This window comes from Ailuropoda melanoleuca, chromosome 6 (assembly GCF_002007445.2).
Source record: "Ailuropoda melanoleuca isolate Jingjing chromosome 6, ASM200744v2, whole genome shotgun sequence".
In the NCBI taxonomy this organism is placed as follows: Eukaryota; Metazoa; Chordata; class Mammalia; order Carnivora; family Ursidae; genus Ailuropoda; species Ailuropoda melanoleuca.
Window position 1 is genome coordinate 99,464,048 of NC_048223.1, and position 18,363 is coordinate 99,482,410.

Below are 18,363 nucleotides of genomic sequence, written 5' to 3' on the forward strand. Positions count from 1 at the left end.
TTTTTTTTTTAAGATTTTATTTATTTATTTGACAGAGAGAGAGAGGAACACAAGCAGGGGGAGTGGGAGAGGAAGAAGCAGGCTCCAGGAGCCCAATGCGGGACTCGATTCCAGGACCCCAGGATCAGGCCCTGAGCTGAAGGCAGACGCCTAACAACAGAGCCACCCAGGCGCGCCACTATTTGTGTTTCTAAATATAAGCTTTTGTCAGTGTTCTGTCTTCCTTGTTGACATCCTGGAAGTCAGCCCCTGTCCTGTTATAACTGAGAAACAATTAGAAAGAGAGAGAGATACAAGTAGGGGGTCACTAGCCCCTTTGTAGTACCAGTCTGTCTTTTCAGAAGGAGCATCTGAATGTCTCAGTGGCAAGTCACTGGAAAGTCACATAATGTCTGGGAAAGAGCACCAGCTCTGGGATTGTGCATTCCTGGGTTTGAATCCTAATTCCTCCACTTACTCTGTAGCCTTTAGGATTAACATCCCTTGTGATTTTCTTTCCTGTTGTACATCACATGAGAGAGGCATTCTGCCTTTTGCAGTGCTCTCATAGGTAGAGGACGTAGATGGGCAGCTTTGCTTTGTGCTTTTCTTCTTTTCAGATCCCTTTTACTGGGCCTGGTTGCCCCAGGCAAAAGTCCCGTTCTCTCAGGAGATCAAAGATCTGATTCTTCCAAAGATATCGGACCCTAACTTCGTCAAGGACTTGGAGGAGGACCTATATGAACTCTTCAAGGTTAGCCCTGGGAGCCTCAACCTTATAACTATATGGAAGAAGGAATTTCTAATGGCTTTTCTAATGGCTCCTGATACAAGCCAAGGGAGAATGGCTAACACTTTTCTGACTTATGTCAGCCAATGAAGAGCAAGCAAGATTCCCACATGTGGACAGCAACACCTAGTTTGGGTCGGTTTGAAAAAAAAAAACAAAAACAAAAAACTGCCAGCCGTGGTGAATCACCGTGGGTTATCCTGCATGTCGTGGGGCTGCAGTGTGTCTGCAGAGCTCTCCTTTGCAGATGGAGCGCTAGAGCCTGGAGTTCTTTAGAGTTAATAATGAGACTCAGGACAAGATATTTACTTGTTCTCTCTTTCGCCATCTGTGCAACAGAGAGTTCTTGGGGTGGTAGTTAATTTCACTAAGCCTCATAAGCCTCATGTAAGCTTTCTTTATTAGAAAGTTTCTGTTTGGGGGAAGAAAATGGGTTCTTCTGAGGGATTCATGCAGGTTCCATCTCCTGCCCTTTTGCAGAAAGATCCTGGTTTCGACAGGGGCCAGTTCCATAAGCAGATTGCTGTCATGCGGGGACAGGTAAGCCTGGGACTTCTTCTGGTGTCATCCCTGGTATCTCTCTGGGAGGTCATATGCTCATGTTGAGTAAATGCGTAAAGCTTGTGTCTTACACCCTTTGAGTCTATGCCGTGCTTATTTATGACTCTGTCTTAGCACGTGGGAGAGGACACGGAGCCCTTTCAAATCTCCCACCTCTTCCATGGTATCCAGTGCTTGGTGAGACACTATGTGCTCAGCTCTGTGCCAGTTGTTGGGTAGTTCATTGGTAAATTTACCCAGTGGCCTGTCAGGTTGTTCAAGGCAGGCCCTATGCCCTTGTGGTTAAGAGCTAGCCTCTGGAGTCAGACTTCTTCACTACTTACAAGCTCTGCGGCCTTGGGCAGGAAAGAGCCTCTGCTTCCTTGTTTATAAAATGTGACAATAACAACACCTTGCAGAGTTGGCCAGAGGATTACGTAAGATAATGCATATCAAGTGTTTAGTAAAGACAGTTACCTGGCGTGTGGTTAGTACTCATATATTGGCTATGGTTATAATTTTTGTTATTATGGCTACGAGTCGTATTATTTCTTCTCTCTCCACTTCACCTTCAAGGAGAGCTAAGGAAACCCCTAGGGCATTGTTGATCTTCCAAAATATAGTAAAGACTATGCCTGAAAAATTATTTTAAAACTCCGTAGGGCACTAACATTCTTATCGCTTTAAAGAGATCCAGGATGGCCTAGTGGTTAAGGGGCACAGTGGTCATGGTGCCTGTGTTTGAATCCTGGCTCTCTCATTTATTGGCTCTGAGGTCTTGGAGAAGTTGCTTAATCTGTCCTTCCTTTAGTTTCTCCATGTGTAACATGGGATTTATAACAGCACCTACATCATAGGGTTATTATGAAATAATGATTATGAAGTAAGTGATTTGGAGTAGTGCTTGATGGATTGAAGTTCTCAGTATGCATTAGTTGTTTTATGATTTTGTGTATAGAAAAGGCAGCTTTTCACATATTTAAAGGACAGGAAGGTCTTTCTAGTTGTAATTAGGCATTTACCTCTTCCTACCGTTTTGGTAAAGGCTTCTGGTGAGAGCAACTCTTGGGCTTACTGAGTCCATGTTTCCATGGAAATGGGACATACAGAGCTTTTAAGAGCTGTGGTTGTTATAGCTGCTTGCACACCAATAACGCGGTCTTTCTACATTACTCAGGTCATGTAAGGGCCCAGTTAAGCTGGCAGAATTTTTGGAAACCTTAAAAACCACATGATGTACTGTGGTATTATGGAACTCAGCATAAAGGAACTAACTTCTCAAGTTTATGTAGGCTGTGCCTCTGTTCCTATTGTACTGTCTTCCCTAATCCCTTTCCAATTCAGTCCCTTGGCAAAACCACAGCAACCCTCCTCTCTTATATCCAGTTAGGGATGTTATCTAGAGTGGCAAAAGGTGGGGAGATGGGAGAGTGTAATTTTATCTTTCTCTCCATTTTGTGCCCGTAATGTCCTTTGAGGGCCTTTTGGCCCCTTACAACCTAGAGTGCCTACCTCTGAAACACTGCCAGGTTTCGTGAGTGTCCAGCTCCTTTCAGCAGGTAGCTGGCCAACATGATCAGTCACATCCTTATTAGCTTACCAGTCACCCACTGAAGCAAAATGAGCCTTTGCCTTCCAGAAGTCTGATCTAGCACAGGGAAAGGCGATCACAACCCTTTACCTACCTGAGCCTAATCACAGAGCCTGTATGAGGGCCCTGAGCCAGGGGGAAGAGTCACAACTCCCAGAGAGATGGAGTTAGGCGACAGAAGTTGTTGCTCGCTGGAAAGACTGAGCCACACCAGGTGTTAGAGTGCAGGGTCTGAGGTGGAGCCTCTCTAACTGGCGTATTCAAAGACCATGTTTATTCTTTAGCATCACGTACCTGCTATCAAATTTTTGTCAACTCTTTAATTTGAAAACTTTCAAACCTCAGTAAAGAGTAGGATCTTTTCCTAGATTCACCAGTTATTACACTTGGTTAGCCACACTTGCTTAATCTCGGTATCTGTTTGCTCGTATCTCCGTAGATGATCCGTCGGAGTAATACCCATCTCTACATATCCACGCAGTTTCTCTCTTTAATACGCCTGTGTAATTTGTCTCTCCTTAGGTCAGTAGATTGATATGTTTCCTTTTTGGCCAAATCTTTTGAAAGTAAGTTGTGGATAATTTGACATTTTACCCCAGATACTTCAGTGTGCATGAGAGGCAGCTTCTAATCCAAAGAATCGAAGGAAACACAGGACGAACCAGCCAGGGCAGGTGTCTCTTAAATCCTGCACAATTCACTCCAATTGGAACCTCCTTTTCATTCTCTACCCTGAGTTTTGTGTTCTATGGTCTTTGAAGCAGTGGAGGATGCTGACAGATTGCAAAACAATTAAGTAAAAAAAAAAAAAAAAAAAATCAAAAAAAATTTTAAAAATTAAGTAAAAAATAATTATAATAATTACTGATAGGATCCACTTCTGACTTCCCCGCTCTGTTTCAGGTTATCTCTGCCTCCTGTGGGCAGCATTTGCAGACCAAGGATATTGGCGGCTTGCGGGCTGTGTGTCTGTGTGATTTGAGGGTGCAGCTCTGCTTACCCTCCTCTGTGTCTGTGGCCTGGCCGTGAAAATCTTCAGTATTGGGCAGTTTAAAGAAGGCTGTCGTAGGGACACCTGGCTGGCTCAGTCGGTAGAGCATGTGACTCTTGATCTTAGGGTTGTGAATTTGAGCCTAACGTTGGGTGTAGAGATTACTTAAAAATAAAATCTTAAAAAAAAAAAAAACACAACTTTTTAAAAGCAAACAAGCAAGGAGGCTATTATAGGACAACTTCCGTTTTCGTACTGTCCTATCAGAGAAGATAAATAGTGGTGATTCTAATTTTGACAAACATGTTCCATGAACACATTTCTTTTCTTTTTTTTTTTAAGATTTTATTTATTTATTTNAGTGGTGATTCTAATTTTTTTTTTTTTAAAGATTTTATTTATTTATTCAACAGAGATAGAGACAGCCAGCGAGAGAGGGTACACAAGCAGGCGGAGTGGGAGAGGAAGAAGCAGGCTCACAGTGGAGGAGCCTGATGTGGGACTCGATCCCACAACGCCGGGATCACGCCCTGAGCCGAAGGCAGACGCTTAACCGCTGTGCCACTCAGGCGCCCCATGATTCTAATTTTGACAAACATGTTCCATGAACACATTTCTTTTCTTTCTTTTTTTTTTTAAGATTTTATTTATTTATTTGAGAGAGAGAGAGAGAATGAGAGAGCGCAAGTGGGGGAAGGGAGAAGCAGACTGCCCACTGACCAAGGAGCCCGATACGGGACTCCATCCCAAGGACCCTGGGATCATGACCTGAGCCAAAGGCAGACGCTTAACTGTCTGAACCACCCAGGTGCCCTTCCCGTGAACACATTTCTGGAATATCTGTAAAATATGGACAAAAGTTGGTAAAGAGCTAAATGCAATGTGGTATCCCGAATGGGATCCTGAAATAGAAAAAGAACAGTACTGGAAAATCTAACGAAATCTGAATTAAGTCTGGAGTTTGGTTAAAAGTAATGTTCCAGTGTTAATTTCTTAGTTTTGGTAACTGTACTGTAATTATGTGAAAATTTAAAATTAGGAGAAACTGGGTAAGTGGTGTACGGGAACTCTCTGCACTATCTTTGTAAATTTTCCAGAAATCTAAAAAACAGTGATAAAGAGACAGCATTTGAGAGAGAAGGCAAGTGAAATGTTGGCTTTTTTCAAAATGCATGGTCTTTGTAGGACAATCAGAAAAGAAGGATAAACAACAATAAACAAATAAAAATCACCCTGTAATTTCTTGACCCAGAGATAATCACTGCCAACTTCCAGAATTTTTTTCTCTGCAGATAGGTAGATAGGAAAACAGAATTTCAGAAAATAAAGGTGGAGTCACATTATAGTACTGGCTCCTGTCTCTGTCCTGTTCTGTCTGTTGACATCGGGATCAGCTTTCCATGCCAATAAAATAGATCTTTTAATTGCTGTTTCTTATCCCTTAGATTATTAACTGATCCCATACTCTTGGGCATTTATACCATTTTCACTGTTATAAACAATATTGCACTGTATTAGTTGAAACTAAGTGTTTTGTGCATACCCATGATTGTTTCTTTAGTTTCTACAAATGGAATTGCTCAGAGGGCCCGTTCACTTTTAAGACTGTATCGTCCACTCGCATTTCTGAAAAACTGGCCCTGGGTCCAGTCCCATAGCCTGGCTCTGAACTCTTCTCAAATCTGAGGCATCTTCTTTTTCTGTATTCTTACTAACGGGAAGGGCAAAAAAATGGGAGGTTTTGGTTTTAATTTGCATTTTTTAAATGACCAGAGAGATTTCCATTTTCTGTATTTTGCCCCCTTATATTCCTACTTTTGGAAATACCCTTTTTGTATAATTTTCCATTAATGTGTTGTTTATTTTTGTATTGATTTATGGGAGTACTCGATCGTCAGGTCTCCCTTCAGAGGCAGACCAGGGTGCCGTGGTCTTTCCCTCACTGATTTTATTTTTCCTGCTGCAGATCCTAAATCTGACCCAGGCCCTGAAAGACAACAAGAGTCCCCTGCACCTTGTCCAGATGCCACCCGTGATTGTCGAGACAGCCCGTTCTCACCAGCGGTCTTCTAGCGAGTCCTACACACAGAGCTTTCAGAGTCGGAAGCCCTTCTTTTCGTGGTGGTAGCCCAAGAGGCAGACAAAGACATGTTGTTCGAGACTTGGGCTGGGAGGAAGCCTGGGGAACAGGTTGCCGGAAAAGACAGAGAAGTCGATGGGGAGCAGTGCCCTTAAGAGCCCTTCTTCTCTGCTCGCCACCCCCTCAGGGCTTTCCCAAGCACAGGGAGAAGCACAATTGGAGGGACTGTGCGCTATTGGGCCCTTCTGAGTGCTAGGGAGGGCTGGAGCCTCCATGCGAGTGAGGAGTCCAGAGGGCCCAGAAGGAGCATCTCCCAGCATCCCCTGGGGGCAGGCTGGGAAATCCCCTTCCCTCCCTGACACCCTGCTCTGTGGCAATTCCTCATTATATTCTGCATCAGAAAACGAACACACAAATACGAATTTAAATATTAGTAGCAAAACCCAGGCAGAATCCCAGATCCTCTCAGGTCAGAAGCCTCTGATCCAGACCTAAATTTGCATGGACCCAGACACTCAGGTGCCTCGCAGTTCCTTAACTCCCGTGGACCAAGGCGGCGGGGTGATTCAGAGAGCCACTGGGTGACTCACCAGCTGGGACAGACAGAAGCCACGCTTTTCCTTTGGGTTTTTGCCAAGTTTTCTTCCCCTTCTCCCACCAGTGCAATAGGCTGACTTAATGCCTCCCAACCCAGTTCTCATGGCCAGGACACTTATGCTCCAGAACTCTCAGTGGTTCTGCATATGATCAGAGATTGGCTCTGCTGTCTGCCCTGCTAAGAATGCAGGCTCCCTAGTCCAGGCTTATAGTTTACCCACTATTTAGGCAAAGGCAAGAGGGAGGAAGCGGCCTCCCTAGCATGCAGAAGTGATCCATTTGGCCTAAGTGCATGCTGGGAGCTGTAATTGGTCTCTGGGTAAACTTATCCCAGCCTTGCTTCCTGAGCCCTGGTGATAAACTCCCCCTGGTCCTCAAATTTGCTGGTCCTTTCTGTTGTTAGATTTTTTTTTTTCTCCACACTTTTGATTAGGGGTTCAATTCTGGGTTCTGGAGTGGGTCTCAGTGAAGAACATCTCAGCTCATGAGAGGACAGGATATTAGGTCCCTGGACTTTGTATGCTACCACTGCTGCTTGGTGGAGGTAACGGGACCCATATTCTCTTCCTGGTCGGTAGGTTCCCTTTGCTCCCTGACTTCTTGTTCCAGGCCAGTTTTTCTCTGGCTTCTTGAGAAGGGCAGGGCCCAGAGGAGAAAGGCCTTCAAACTGTCCCCCAGTGCCTGCCCAGCTCAGTGTGCATCTTCCAGCTTCCACGTCTCTTTCCCTCAGCTGTCCCCCTTGCCAGGTGTCTGAGCCCTTTCTACACCAAAGCAAAGAATGGCCTCAGGAGGGAGCGAAGAGGGTGCCATCTGTGGCTAAGGGGCAGTTCTGTGCTACTGGACACTTCAAGATTCTGGCATCCTGCGACTGATCAATCAGCCTTGGAAAGAAACTATCTTGAAGGTTTGAAAAACAACCAAAGAAAGGGAGCAAGGACTATGGCTGTGTGCCCTCTGCTTGCCCAGCTCCCGCTGCCCAGGAGACAGCAGAGATGTGCAGTCCTCTTGTCAGCTGGGCCAAGTCGGTCCCTGCGTCCCAGCCCCCAGGAGCTAGTTTGTGCTGGGGTTCCCTCCAGCTGACAGGAAGAGTCTCTGGCAGCTGGATATGCATGCACTGTGGACAAAGACACAGCTCTTAGCCCTGACAATCTCATTCGGCCGACCTGGAATCTGGCCTTGGGGACCATGTTTGAGATAGTGCCTGCGCTCAGACTGTGGGTGCAGCAGGGCTCCCAGAGGTCAGAGGGGACCCGGGTGTGTTTAGCTCTCCAGGGACCTCTCTATACAGACATGTTGGTAAAGCTTCCCAGCTGGGTGTTGAGAGAGCCCAAGCAGTCTTAGAGGAAGCTGGTTGCTTCCCCCAACCAAGTAGGTCTGCACATCGCCCTCATGCAGACCAGCTCTGTGATGAGAAGGAAATTGGGTCCAACGTACAAGGGGGGCCGGTCCCGGTCCTGGTAGGCAAGAGTGTGGGGCATCCTTTCTTGGCATGTCTCCATTCTCCTTGAAGTCTGTACTCAGGTTGCCTTGAATGTGGACATGGGGAGAGCCAGGGCCCAAAGTGCCAGGGTAGGCTTCTGGGTGGCACTCACAGGACAGCCCAACCCCTCTGCCAGCCCCAGGCCCTGTGCCCGTGTCATGGAGGTGAGGCCAGGCTGGGAGAGTGCTGCTGCCTGTGTTCTTCCAAGGCACTGTAGAACTTGTATGTAATGTATTTAAATCAATGCAAATGTATGAATAACAAGTCCAATTCTGACCTTTTTTGTCTAATGTTCTTGAGTGAAAGGAAGACAAGTTGGAATGCAGTTTTAAAGACAAAGAACCATGTGTTTCCATGGAGTTGCTGACGGATGGCTCCTGAGTTATACAGGTCCTAACTTCCAAAGTCCCAGTGCTTAATATTTTCATTAACTCATTTGACACCAAAACGTGACCTGAACCTACACTGGTGTGAACTGAAGCTATTTGTAACCATCGTGTTTTCCTCTTAGTGTGTATATTTGTTGCAGAAATATTAATGTTTTGTTATGAGATATTTCCCTCCTAGGGATTATGCAGTATTTGCACTGACTACTTCCTAAAAGCTGAAAAAATTCTGAATAACAAAGTCATCTAGCCCTGTTTGGAATGAGGAATGTGAACTCAGCTTCTCTTCTTGGCCACAAGAGGGCAGCCCTGTTCTGTGTGCACATCGTAGATGCTTGAAGCACTTTGAACCCTGGGTCCTTTAAGTGGTGGGTAATCAGGCAGATAGGATTCCTGGGGATCGGAGCTGAATGCTAATGAGCACATAATATGCTATTGAGGCGAAGCTAGTGGAGTAATAAAAAATCCTCACCTTAAAATTTTTTACACTAGGAAACCTTGGATAATGCCGGAGGCTCAAGGATGGTTGGCCCACGGGGATAAAGAAAGCAGCTGAAGGGCTGGCACCAGTACTGCAAGCTCACTGCTCACTATGCAAGGCCGACTGGAATAGCCTTTCCCCTTCTAGAACTGGCCAGAGTCCAGGAGCCCTCTCTCTCCTGTGGATCAGGACTGCCTTACAGAGATGTTTCCATCTCCCAATCGGACAACCTCTGGAAAAGGAGGCTTTGCCACAGGGGATGGGGGAGCTCACAGGGAAAAAGGAGGCCTGTCCTATTTTCTCCTTCCTGGGAACACCCCTTCCCTGCAGTAAGCGCAAACCCTTTATCCCCTGGCTCCAGAGTGTCCATTTGGGGATCCTCCCTTCCTGTGACAGACACACTGTTGTTGATGCAAACGTTTTTATTTTGCCACTTAAACCACGGTTTCCTTGTGCTAGCCTGACGGGCAGGGGTGTGGGCAGGCAGGCTGCTGGACCATGGATTACAGGAGTAGCAGGAGGGGTCGTAGCAGGAGTGGTCAGGTGCTCAGTCTGAGTGCCCATCACTTGACTCTCAGGGGAATATCGTGCAGCCCAGGTATACTGTCAGATGGGAAGAGCTGAGGCGCAGCGCTGGTTCTCCTCATTCTGGTGAGGAATGGGTCCCACATAACCGAGAGCTCAGGGGACATTTCCAGTCCTGTTCTGAATGGAGCAGGCTGGTGGCAGTGGTCTTCCATTTACCCTTGTGGGGCTGTCTCCCTCAAGCCTCTCTTCCTTCTTCACCTCCTGGGCCCTTTGGCAAAAGTCCTTATGGTTCCGGGGGGAAGATACTGCCGTTCCCAGCCCCTTCCCCGGATCAGTGTCTGACCTGATGGAGGTAGCGTGTGGGGCCTGGCTTCTGCCAGTTCCGGCGGATCCTGGCACTCGTTCTGGAGTTCAGATGCTGATCGCCAGAAGCCGTCTCTGCGGCACCACTCTGTGGGTCGGCTGGTGGAGCGCAGGGCTCAGGGATTCTGCAGAGAACAAGTGTGTGAGAGGCCCACATCAATGGGAAGAGCAGAATGTTGGGGACTGAAGAGACTGTGGTCATGATGAACTCTTAAAACACCATTCGGGGTCAAATGAGACCAGGGCTCTGGTCTCGTCTGCCCACTGAGAGTTAAAGACTAGGCAAAGCTCTCAGATTTCTTCTCTGTGAAGAAAGCTGGACTAGATCAGGGTGTGTGATACCCGGCACTTCTCTGGCTTCCTCGTGCTGTACTCATGGCAGCCATCATTAGTCAGCCGTGATACAAGACTGGAAGAACCAACTACCCTCCTTAGCATGGTGTTTTAAACAGGGATTGCAAGTCAACTGGAGTTCATCTGAGCAAGGGCCTGATTTGCTTTCCCTGGACCTGATGACCTAGAAGACCTTTTCAGGTCTCATGCTCTGACTGAGAACCCCTGAGAAGGCAGCGGAAAGAACAGAACCCAGAGCATAACCCACAGTGATTGACTAGGCCATGTGGTTCAGCTTGACCTCGTGGGGCTCGATGCTCCCAGGCTGTCAGTGACCTAGGCAAAGGGGAATGACTAGGGAAAGTTTAAAGTTCCTCAACAATTTTCAGACCTCAGTATCTCTACTGAGCCTTCCTACGCTATAGTCTCTATAATCCCACAGGCAAGATTTTAACCAGGCTTTCTTTTGATTGTTACCTGTTCTACGACAGGGAAACAAATTTTCTTCCGCCCAAACAATAATCCTTCCCACCTGGCTGAGAATCACTGCAAAATTAGGATCCAGGCCTTCTTTCCCATGGAAGTTCACAGGGTCCGGTATGACTCCAATAGTAACAGCAATCATAGGCACCGTATAGACCTTAGAACCCCCGTGATAGGTACTTTAGAGTGAGGCCAAGTCAGGAGTTCCAGGTCACCCCTCCAGGAAACGGTGGCAAGGGCATCCTTAACGCTCCCCTCCCCTCCGCCCTCCGGTTCCAGGAACCCACCTGAGCCGGCTGCAGTGGTGCAGTGAGTGGCCCAGGGCTTTCGGCCGGGGCGGCCTCTTCCTGCGCAGCCTCCGCAAGGCCTCTGCCACACGGTGGTCTCCTGCACACTCCCAGACAATCTGTGCCCGCTCCTCGGCCAGCTGGTCCCCACTGCGCTGGAACAGGCCCTGGATCTGCAGCAGCTCGGCGTCCTGGAAGATGTTGGCCGAGGCCTGCTTGCGGCCCCGGGCCTCCGCTGGGGCCTGCCAAGGGGGCAGCTCACTCACCACAGAGGCTGGGGTACCCATCCTGGGTGCTCTGGGGAAGGAAAGCATGAAGAGACATCAGCTTAGGCCCTTCCCAAACCTGACAAATGCAAGGCTTCTGGTGTTTCTATTCTCCAGGAGCCAACGTACAGTAAGTCTTGACTTAGAGTCACTCTAATTTCCAGGGCACCTGGGGGAAATACGATGAATAATGACAGACTTTATTATAAAGTGCTTACGTGTGCAACACCTGTAGCATCTCACTGAGTCACAGCAAGCTGGGACGTAAGAACGGCTTATCCCCAGCGCACGGATGAAATGCAACTCAGCTGAAATGATCCTTTGCCGTCACAAAGCCTTGCGTAATGGCAGAGCCCGGAGTAGAACCAGTAGAACCCAGCTCTGGCTGGCAAGCCCAGGCAGACCCCAGGATACCTAGGTCCTAAGGACAGTGCTGGCAGCAGCCACTGCACTGTGCCAAGCATTTCAATGTGCCAGGCATGGCTGTGACAGTCGTAGTCGCATAAGCGCACTGAAGTGTGAGCACGGCAGCCCTGTGGGTACATACTGTATCCTCATTTCACTAATGAAGAAACTGAAGAACAGAATCCAGATCTCTCTGGTGCCAACGCCCAGGCTCTGTAGCACAGAAGTGAGAGGAGGGTTATGGGGTCGGGCTACCTGGGTGGGAACCCCACTTCTAGCCATCTGCACCACTGCCTGGCTCGGCTGCTTCCTGTACCAATTCCTCTTTCACAGAGTCGCAGTGAGAACTGAGCGAAGACCGTTTTAAGAACAGTGCTCAATGTTCTATTATTCTGCTTTCCCATCTGTAACACAGAACAGTCATCCCACCTATTTGCAAGACCCTAGAGACAGACCAAGTCCGTATAGCTTAGCAAACACAGTATGAAACAGACAATCAGAGCCAACTGCAGTCCGAAAGGCCACGGACAGGAACCAAAGCGCGGAGGGGTGGCTCCAGGGTTAGAATACAGAACCTTGGGCAGAGGCTGAATTCTGTAAGTTCAATAAAAGGAAGGCTCATGTAGGTGCCTTCCCCCATAGAAAATGCAAATTAAAAGATCTCAGTTCTAGAGAGTTCAGTTTGAATAATAAAGGCTTAGGAGGCTCACTCACCTGATCCTTGTCTCCGGTACAGCCTGCAAACGCTGCGATTGGAAAGCAGACTACAGACAGGAAGACCAAAGACCTTAGCATTACACAGACCTGGGTTCGAATCCCAGGCCTGCCACCTTCCTAGCGGTGACCCTAGGCAAGTTACTCAACCTCTCTGAGCCTCTTTGCTTTGCTGTAAAGTGGGGCTCGTAAGCACTTCTCAGGGTGCTGTAAGGAGTGAGTCTAGTGTGATACCAGGTACCAAGTAAGAGCCAAATAAATGCAAATTCGCACCCCCCCTCCACCCGTGCCCCTTTTGGCCTCCTAACTTTTGTCCTTGGATCAGGGGTGTGATAGGATCCCTTCTCTGTTCTGGCCTGAGCCAGCTGAGGACTTGCCCGGGCTCCCTCCACCCCTCAGCCCCAGGCCTGACAGCAGAGGCCCAGCTCCAACCCCAGACCTCACGTCATTCCAATGAGCTACGGAGATATCCGTTACCCAGAAACTAGCTTAAAAAGGGAATAAAATACATTCCAATACAAAATGTCCAGGCTCATCGTAACAAATTCAAACAGAATGGAAATCACATAAAACATTACCTGCCTTTGTTCTCCTGAGAGTTTGAGACCTCTCTCCATCCCGTTTAGACTCCTCAAATGTACCTGGCCCTCCCTCCTCATCTCAATAGCCACCCTCCCTATTCCAGTAATTTCCACACTCACCCTGTCCCAGTGTCTAGGTCTCCTAAGAATCCCACTCTCTTCAAAAAGTTTAATAACTAAAATAAACCTGCATAAGATTTTCGGATAAATTAACTCCATAAAAATTGTGCTTTTTATCTGGAAATGGGAATTTTAAAATCTACCTCTCCTAAGGCACTACTACGGAATCCAGTTAAAAACCTAGTATGTGTGGTCATAAACTCCCCTGAGCTGGATGATAAAAACATACTGTGACCAGAAAACAACAGTCACCAGGGAACACTTTCAGGCTGATAAAACAGACTCTGGGTCATTTACTCTGCTTCGGGTGATATGACAATATGCATGATATTTCATCCACAACACAGTTCTAGGAATCAGGCACCCTTCCCCTCTTCCCAGCAAAGGAAGCTGAGACACAGATTCAATGCCAGGGGCTCCGCCAAGGCCAGGACCTGGAGTGCGGGGCCGCAGCCGTGGTTGAAAACCCCAGCTGCCTTCACAGCCGAGCAGCTCAGAGCGCACTGCTGCCCGTCACTCCTGTGGGGGAGATTTCGCTGTTCTCACCTAAGTCACCAAGAGGGAAACCTGCCCGTGGAAGAGGAAGAACCTTGACTAGCCCACACAAGGCAGGGGCGGGGCTGTAGAATTTATTTTAGTCTCTTCATTAGCGTCAGAGCTGTTTACTGTGTGGCCAGCTGTTCTAGCCTTGAACCTGCGGCGCCCTGAAGAGGAAGATCCCCAGCTTCCACAAAACAAATCTGAAGCCACAACCCAGCCCGGTGCGCACAGTGCTGGCTTATGAGTCAGAGCCCTGGGCATGCCGCTCCCTGGCTGAGGGGCCTCTGTTTCCCCCTTCCATGTGCAAGAAGAACAGGTTGACTCTTCTGGTCTCTGAGGGCGTGTGCAGAGTCCCTGATTCTAGAATGAGGCTGGGTCTGTCCGGAAGCAGTGATTGAGTTTGCTTGGCTGCCAAGGCCTGGATGCAACATGTGTGGACAGGTCTGGCTAATTAGGTGCCAGGAAATTCCCCAACCAGTGGTTCCTCTTTTCTGCCCTCCTCAACCTTCCCTGGAGACAAGACACTGTTTTGCTGGTGGGATGTCGGGTTAAGGTCTGGGAGAAGACAGAGAACTCACTGCCCTAAAGCACTCCAGTGACCTAGGCTGCCTGTGGCCAAGCCTGGGGCAGGCTCCTAGGCTGGTCTGGGTGGTGGGAGAAGAGGTGGTATCATTTCTCTCAGATTCAAGCAATCTCACCCTCCCTCTGAGAGAACGGCAACAGGATTAAGTAGCAGCAGCTGCCTCAGGGAGGCTCGGAGCCTGACTTCCCGGATATTCCCAGCCACCTCTGTGCCGCTACAAGGCCCTACAAGGTCCCACCTGCACCCTCTAGTATCCGAGTTACAAACACACCAACAAACCATCTGGGGGAGTCTAAACCTCCAGCTTCAAACATACGGTCCATGCACCTTGGGGCGGGGGGGTGGTTGGAGGGGGAGTGCTCGGCACCTCCAGATTCCAAGGATCCTCACTGTTGGCTCTGCCTGTCACCCCGGGATTCAGCCAGCAGTAAGACTGGGGATAAAAATCCGGGGATTGCACATAGGATAGATGTAAACTTTGGGAAAATAAATCAGAACACTTTTATTATCAGAAGAAACTTTTTTTTAAAGATTTTATTTTTAAGTAATCTCTACACCCAATATGGAGCTTGAACTTACAACCTGAGATCAAGAGTGGCACGACGGACTGAGCCAGCCAGGCGCCCCAGAAGAAACGTCTCATCTTATTCAATGTGTTATTTCCCCCCTAATTTCTTGTACAAGACCTGAATCCAGGAAAGTCAGTGTATACTTGAACAACAGTACTTCTTTAAACTGGAAAATGACACCACAAGGATATTAAAGGATTACAAATGGATCTTTCATTCCAGAGCTGACATGAAACACTATAAACATGGGTCTGTGATCAAATGAGTAAAAACTCATTGCAAAATACTTCAGTTTGACACAAACTAGCTTAAAAATGAACCCCCAACGTAAATACCAAATGGGGAAAATGACAAAGTTCAACTTGTTTTGAAATAGGCAACAAATGAACTAGAGAGCTCTAACAAAGAAATATATTTAAAAAGTGACTCACCGTGCAATGAATTTGTAAAACTTCAATACAGTGCACAACTGGGCATCCCTTGTGGTATATGAAGCTCAGTGTAGACAGCGACTCCCACCGTGGTCTCAGGCCTGGCCAACCACAAGGGGCGGAACACACTTGCGTGAGCTGGGCAGCAACCGCTTCCACACTGAGCTCCCCTCCTTCAGATAACCCTGCTGATGGTAATAATATGTAATTGGAGGCAAAGGGCCTCTTGGATAAAGAACTGGAGGCTCTGGCCCAAGGCCCAAATCAACACTTGTGGCCCTGGCTTGCTTCCCTGCCACTGGATAGCAGCCCAAATCTGTGGCTCCTCCACTGGGAGGCCTAGTCCACAGGGCCGTGTGAGCCCCCCAGGCCTTTAGGGCCTGGCCTCAGCCAGGAATGCCTGAGAGAACTGCGGCCACCTTAGTCTCCAAATCAGATGTGGAAGCGGAGGAAGGAACTGGGCTCTACCCCTAGACCAATTCTCGGATACAACTGGAAAATAAACTCTAGATGTAGGAAGAACTCTTTTCAAGAGTTCAAGAACCCTGAATTCTGGCTGTGCCTCTGAAAACTGGATGATGTTGACAAGCCTGTTTCCCCTGCCTCATTTTGCGCATCATCAAAATAGAATAGTGAGAATAAATAACCCGAAGGGAATAAGGGAGATAAAAGTATATGAAAGCATCCATCCCAGTACACTGTATCATGAATGAGTGATGTAAGGGAAAGGCTGTTTAACAACCAGGCAGTATAGAATCATTGTCATTTGCATGAAACTCCCTCAAAAGAGGCCTTCACTCTTAGAAAAAGAGGGCCAAGGGAGATGGATTCATTTGTGGACTTTTAAATCACAGCTGCCACTGAGGCAGCTTGCTCCATGTCAGGCACAGAACAGCACTTTCACATGGGTGATCTTTTTAATCCTCACCCCATGAGGAGGCACTGTGGTTATAGGATATATCCATTTTACAGATGAGAAAGCTGAGCTCAGAAAGGTTAAGTAACTCTCCCAAAGTCAAACAGGAGGTAGGTGGTGAGGCTAGATGTACCCAGGCAGTATGACCCCAGCGCCCAGCCTCTCAACAACCACCGTTATTTTTGTTCTGCCAGATGGCTGACGAGGTCTTCAGGGGAAGGAACGACCCAAGAGGCTCTGAAACCTCCCGGAGCCTGCTATCTGCTTCCAAGGGTTTCGGAAGGCGCAGGGATCGAAAGTCAGGTCTCCCAAGCCAGCCTGGGCGCCCTCAGCACTCCACGGCCCCGCGGGGAGTTACAGCGATTACTCACCACGCAGAAGGGCAGCGCCGACAGACCTCAAATCGGGATGGGGCAGGCTAAGATGTGCCCACCCCAACCCCTTCACGGTCTTTCGAAAGGGCGGGCGCAGCTCTGCGCTTCCTGCTGCGAAGGGGCTCACAAGGACCAGGCGGCGTTTATCCACAGGACGAGAGCTTGGGAGGGGATATCCTGGCCCAGATCTCAGGGCGACATCCCCAGCACAGGTCAGCTCCCGGGGCTCAGACGTGGCCGCTTCGCACAACGCGGGCCCTAAGTGGACCTGCGGGTTCGGCTCCCAGTGGCACCCGGGCTCTGATGGCTCGCCCGCCCGCTCCCACCGCAGCGCGAGCCGGGCCTCCGATCTACGTACCTGGCTGCCCAAGGCGGGCCACCTAGGTCACAGCCGCGACTCCCGGGAGAAAGCGCTCCCCAACCGGGAAAGAGCCAATCCACGGCCGAGCCTTGGTGAGAGCTCCGGGGCGACCCTTCCAAAATCGAACGCGGAGACTCTGTGGGCCAATCATCAGCAACAGAGGGGCGAAGGGCGTGTCCAGGCCCCGCCCCCTTCCCTCCGCCGGCCTCGAAACCCGAGTGCGAAGATTGCCCGGGTCCAATCAGTAGCGAAGCAGCGGCGAGGGGCGTGTCCGCCGGGGCCCCTTCCCTCCGCCCTCTCCCGCCCTAGCGCGGCGTCCGGAGGCGCCCCCTTCATTGACGTCAGTCCCCTGGGAGAGAGTGGTTTTGCTGGCGCGGGAGCGGGGCGGGGCCGCATTCCAGCCTCGGGGCGCGGCGGCGGCAGGCCCTGCAGGGTACACGTGACGCATGCCCCCCTCGCCTGGGCCCTAGGCCAGCGCGCACCGGGCCGCGCTCCTTGCACCGTGTGGCCCTCTGCAAATAGATCCGCATTTTCGTAAATTCACCTCCCAGACGGACCACTTGTCTTCTGGCTCCAGCTTTGAGGGAAAGGAAGGGATGGTGAGACTTTGGGCTTCAAAGCTAGAATGCCGTGGGGTCAGATGTTAAATCAGCTGTGCAGCCTTGGATCAGTTACCTAAATAAGCGGTATTAGGAAGGTTTTATACGTTCATTGGACAATGGTCCATTAGGGACCACCCTGTCCGAGTTCTCTAAGGGGCAGTGACTAGGAGACGTCTATACGCCCGTGCCCTGGGGGAACTTAAAACCTACTAAGGAAGGCAGACATTAAAAAGCTTAAAACATTTAGTAGTGATTACAATTGTGATAAACATTATAACTGTAAACGGGTCAGACAGAGCAAACTCAACTCCCTGTAGGGGGTCCTGGGAGGTAGAAGTAACATTTAAGCTGAGATATGAAGGGGAAATTGAAGTTGGACAAATGAAGAGGAGTGGGTCTGGAAAGAGCGTTTAAGCAAGAGAGAATGGCATGTGCGAAGTCTAGGAGGCAGCTTGACTCAGGAGTACTTGATACCAGACCTGCAGCAAGGCTAGCAAAGGGTAGAGTGGTGAGAAAGCAGAGGGCAGAGGCGGACAGTGAAAAAGTTTCCGTTTGACTCTCCGAGGGGAATAGCATTATGTATATGGTTTAACAGATATTTTATAGCACTTACTATGTGCCAGTAGTGCCAGTCAGCACTTCACAAATAGTAGCTCATTTCATACTCATGAAAAATTTGTGTTTTTAGAAGGTCACTTTGGCCCCAGCTTGGAACTTGGATTAGAGGGTTTGGGAGTGGATGCAGTGTCCAATGGGTTCTTCTGCGGCTGCTGCTGCTGCTGCTGCTTCTTTTTTTTTTTTTTTTTTTTTTTTAGAGTTATTTATTTATTTGGTGGTTGTGGGGAGCGGGCAGAAGGAGAGGGAGAGAGAGAATCTCAAGCAGACTCCCTGCTGAGCGCAGAGCCCAATGTTGGGCTCCATCCCAGGACCCTGAGATCAGGACCTGAGCCAAAATCAATAGTCAATGCTTAACCAACTGAGCCACCCAGGCG

At 48.9% G+C, this 18,363-nt stretch overlaps 2 protein-coding genes across 6 annotated transcripts in view; one reads left to right on the forward strand and one right to left on the reverse strand.

Moving 5' to 3' along the window:
• The window catches only part of PI4K2A (phosphatidylinositol 4-kinase type 2 alpha), a 42,460-nt gene extending 33,757 nt beyond the window's left edge, over window positions 1–8,703 (forward strand). Inside the window, exon 9 of the mRNA XM_002916975.4 lies at window positions 5,858–8,703. Coding sequence (XP_002917021.3) covers window positions 5,858–6,019 — 162 coding nt within the window. The 3' untranslated portion in view covers window positions 6,020–8,703. The remainder of the gene's footprint in view (window positions 1–5,857) is intronic.
• AVPI1 (arginine vasopressin induced 1) overlaps window positions 1–16,924 on the reverse strand; it is a 43,194-nt gene extending 26,270 nt beyond the window's left edge. The window contains exons 1-4 of one of the 5 annotated variants that reach the window (XM_034663092.1): window positions 16,767–16,923; window positions 15,119–15,303; window positions 10,910–11,206; window positions 9,320–9,931 (exon numbers count right to left, since the gene is read on the reverse strand). In XM_034663092.1, the coding sequence (XP_034518983.1) occupies window positions 9,775–9,931; window positions 10,910–11,196 (444 nt within the window). In that variant the 5' untranslated portion in view covers window positions 11,197–11,206; window positions 15,119–15,303; window positions 16,767–16,923 and the 3' untranslated portion in view covers window positions 9,320–9,774. Of the gene's footprint in view, window positions 1–9,319; window positions 9,932–10,909; window positions 11,207–15,118; window positions 15,307–16,405 lie in introns of those variants that run through there. The other 4 variants (XM_034663091.1, XM_034663093.1, XM_011221985.3 and 1 more) reach the window with 4 other exon arrangements.
• Between the last annotated feature and the right edge of the window lie 1,439 nt (window positions 16,925–18,363).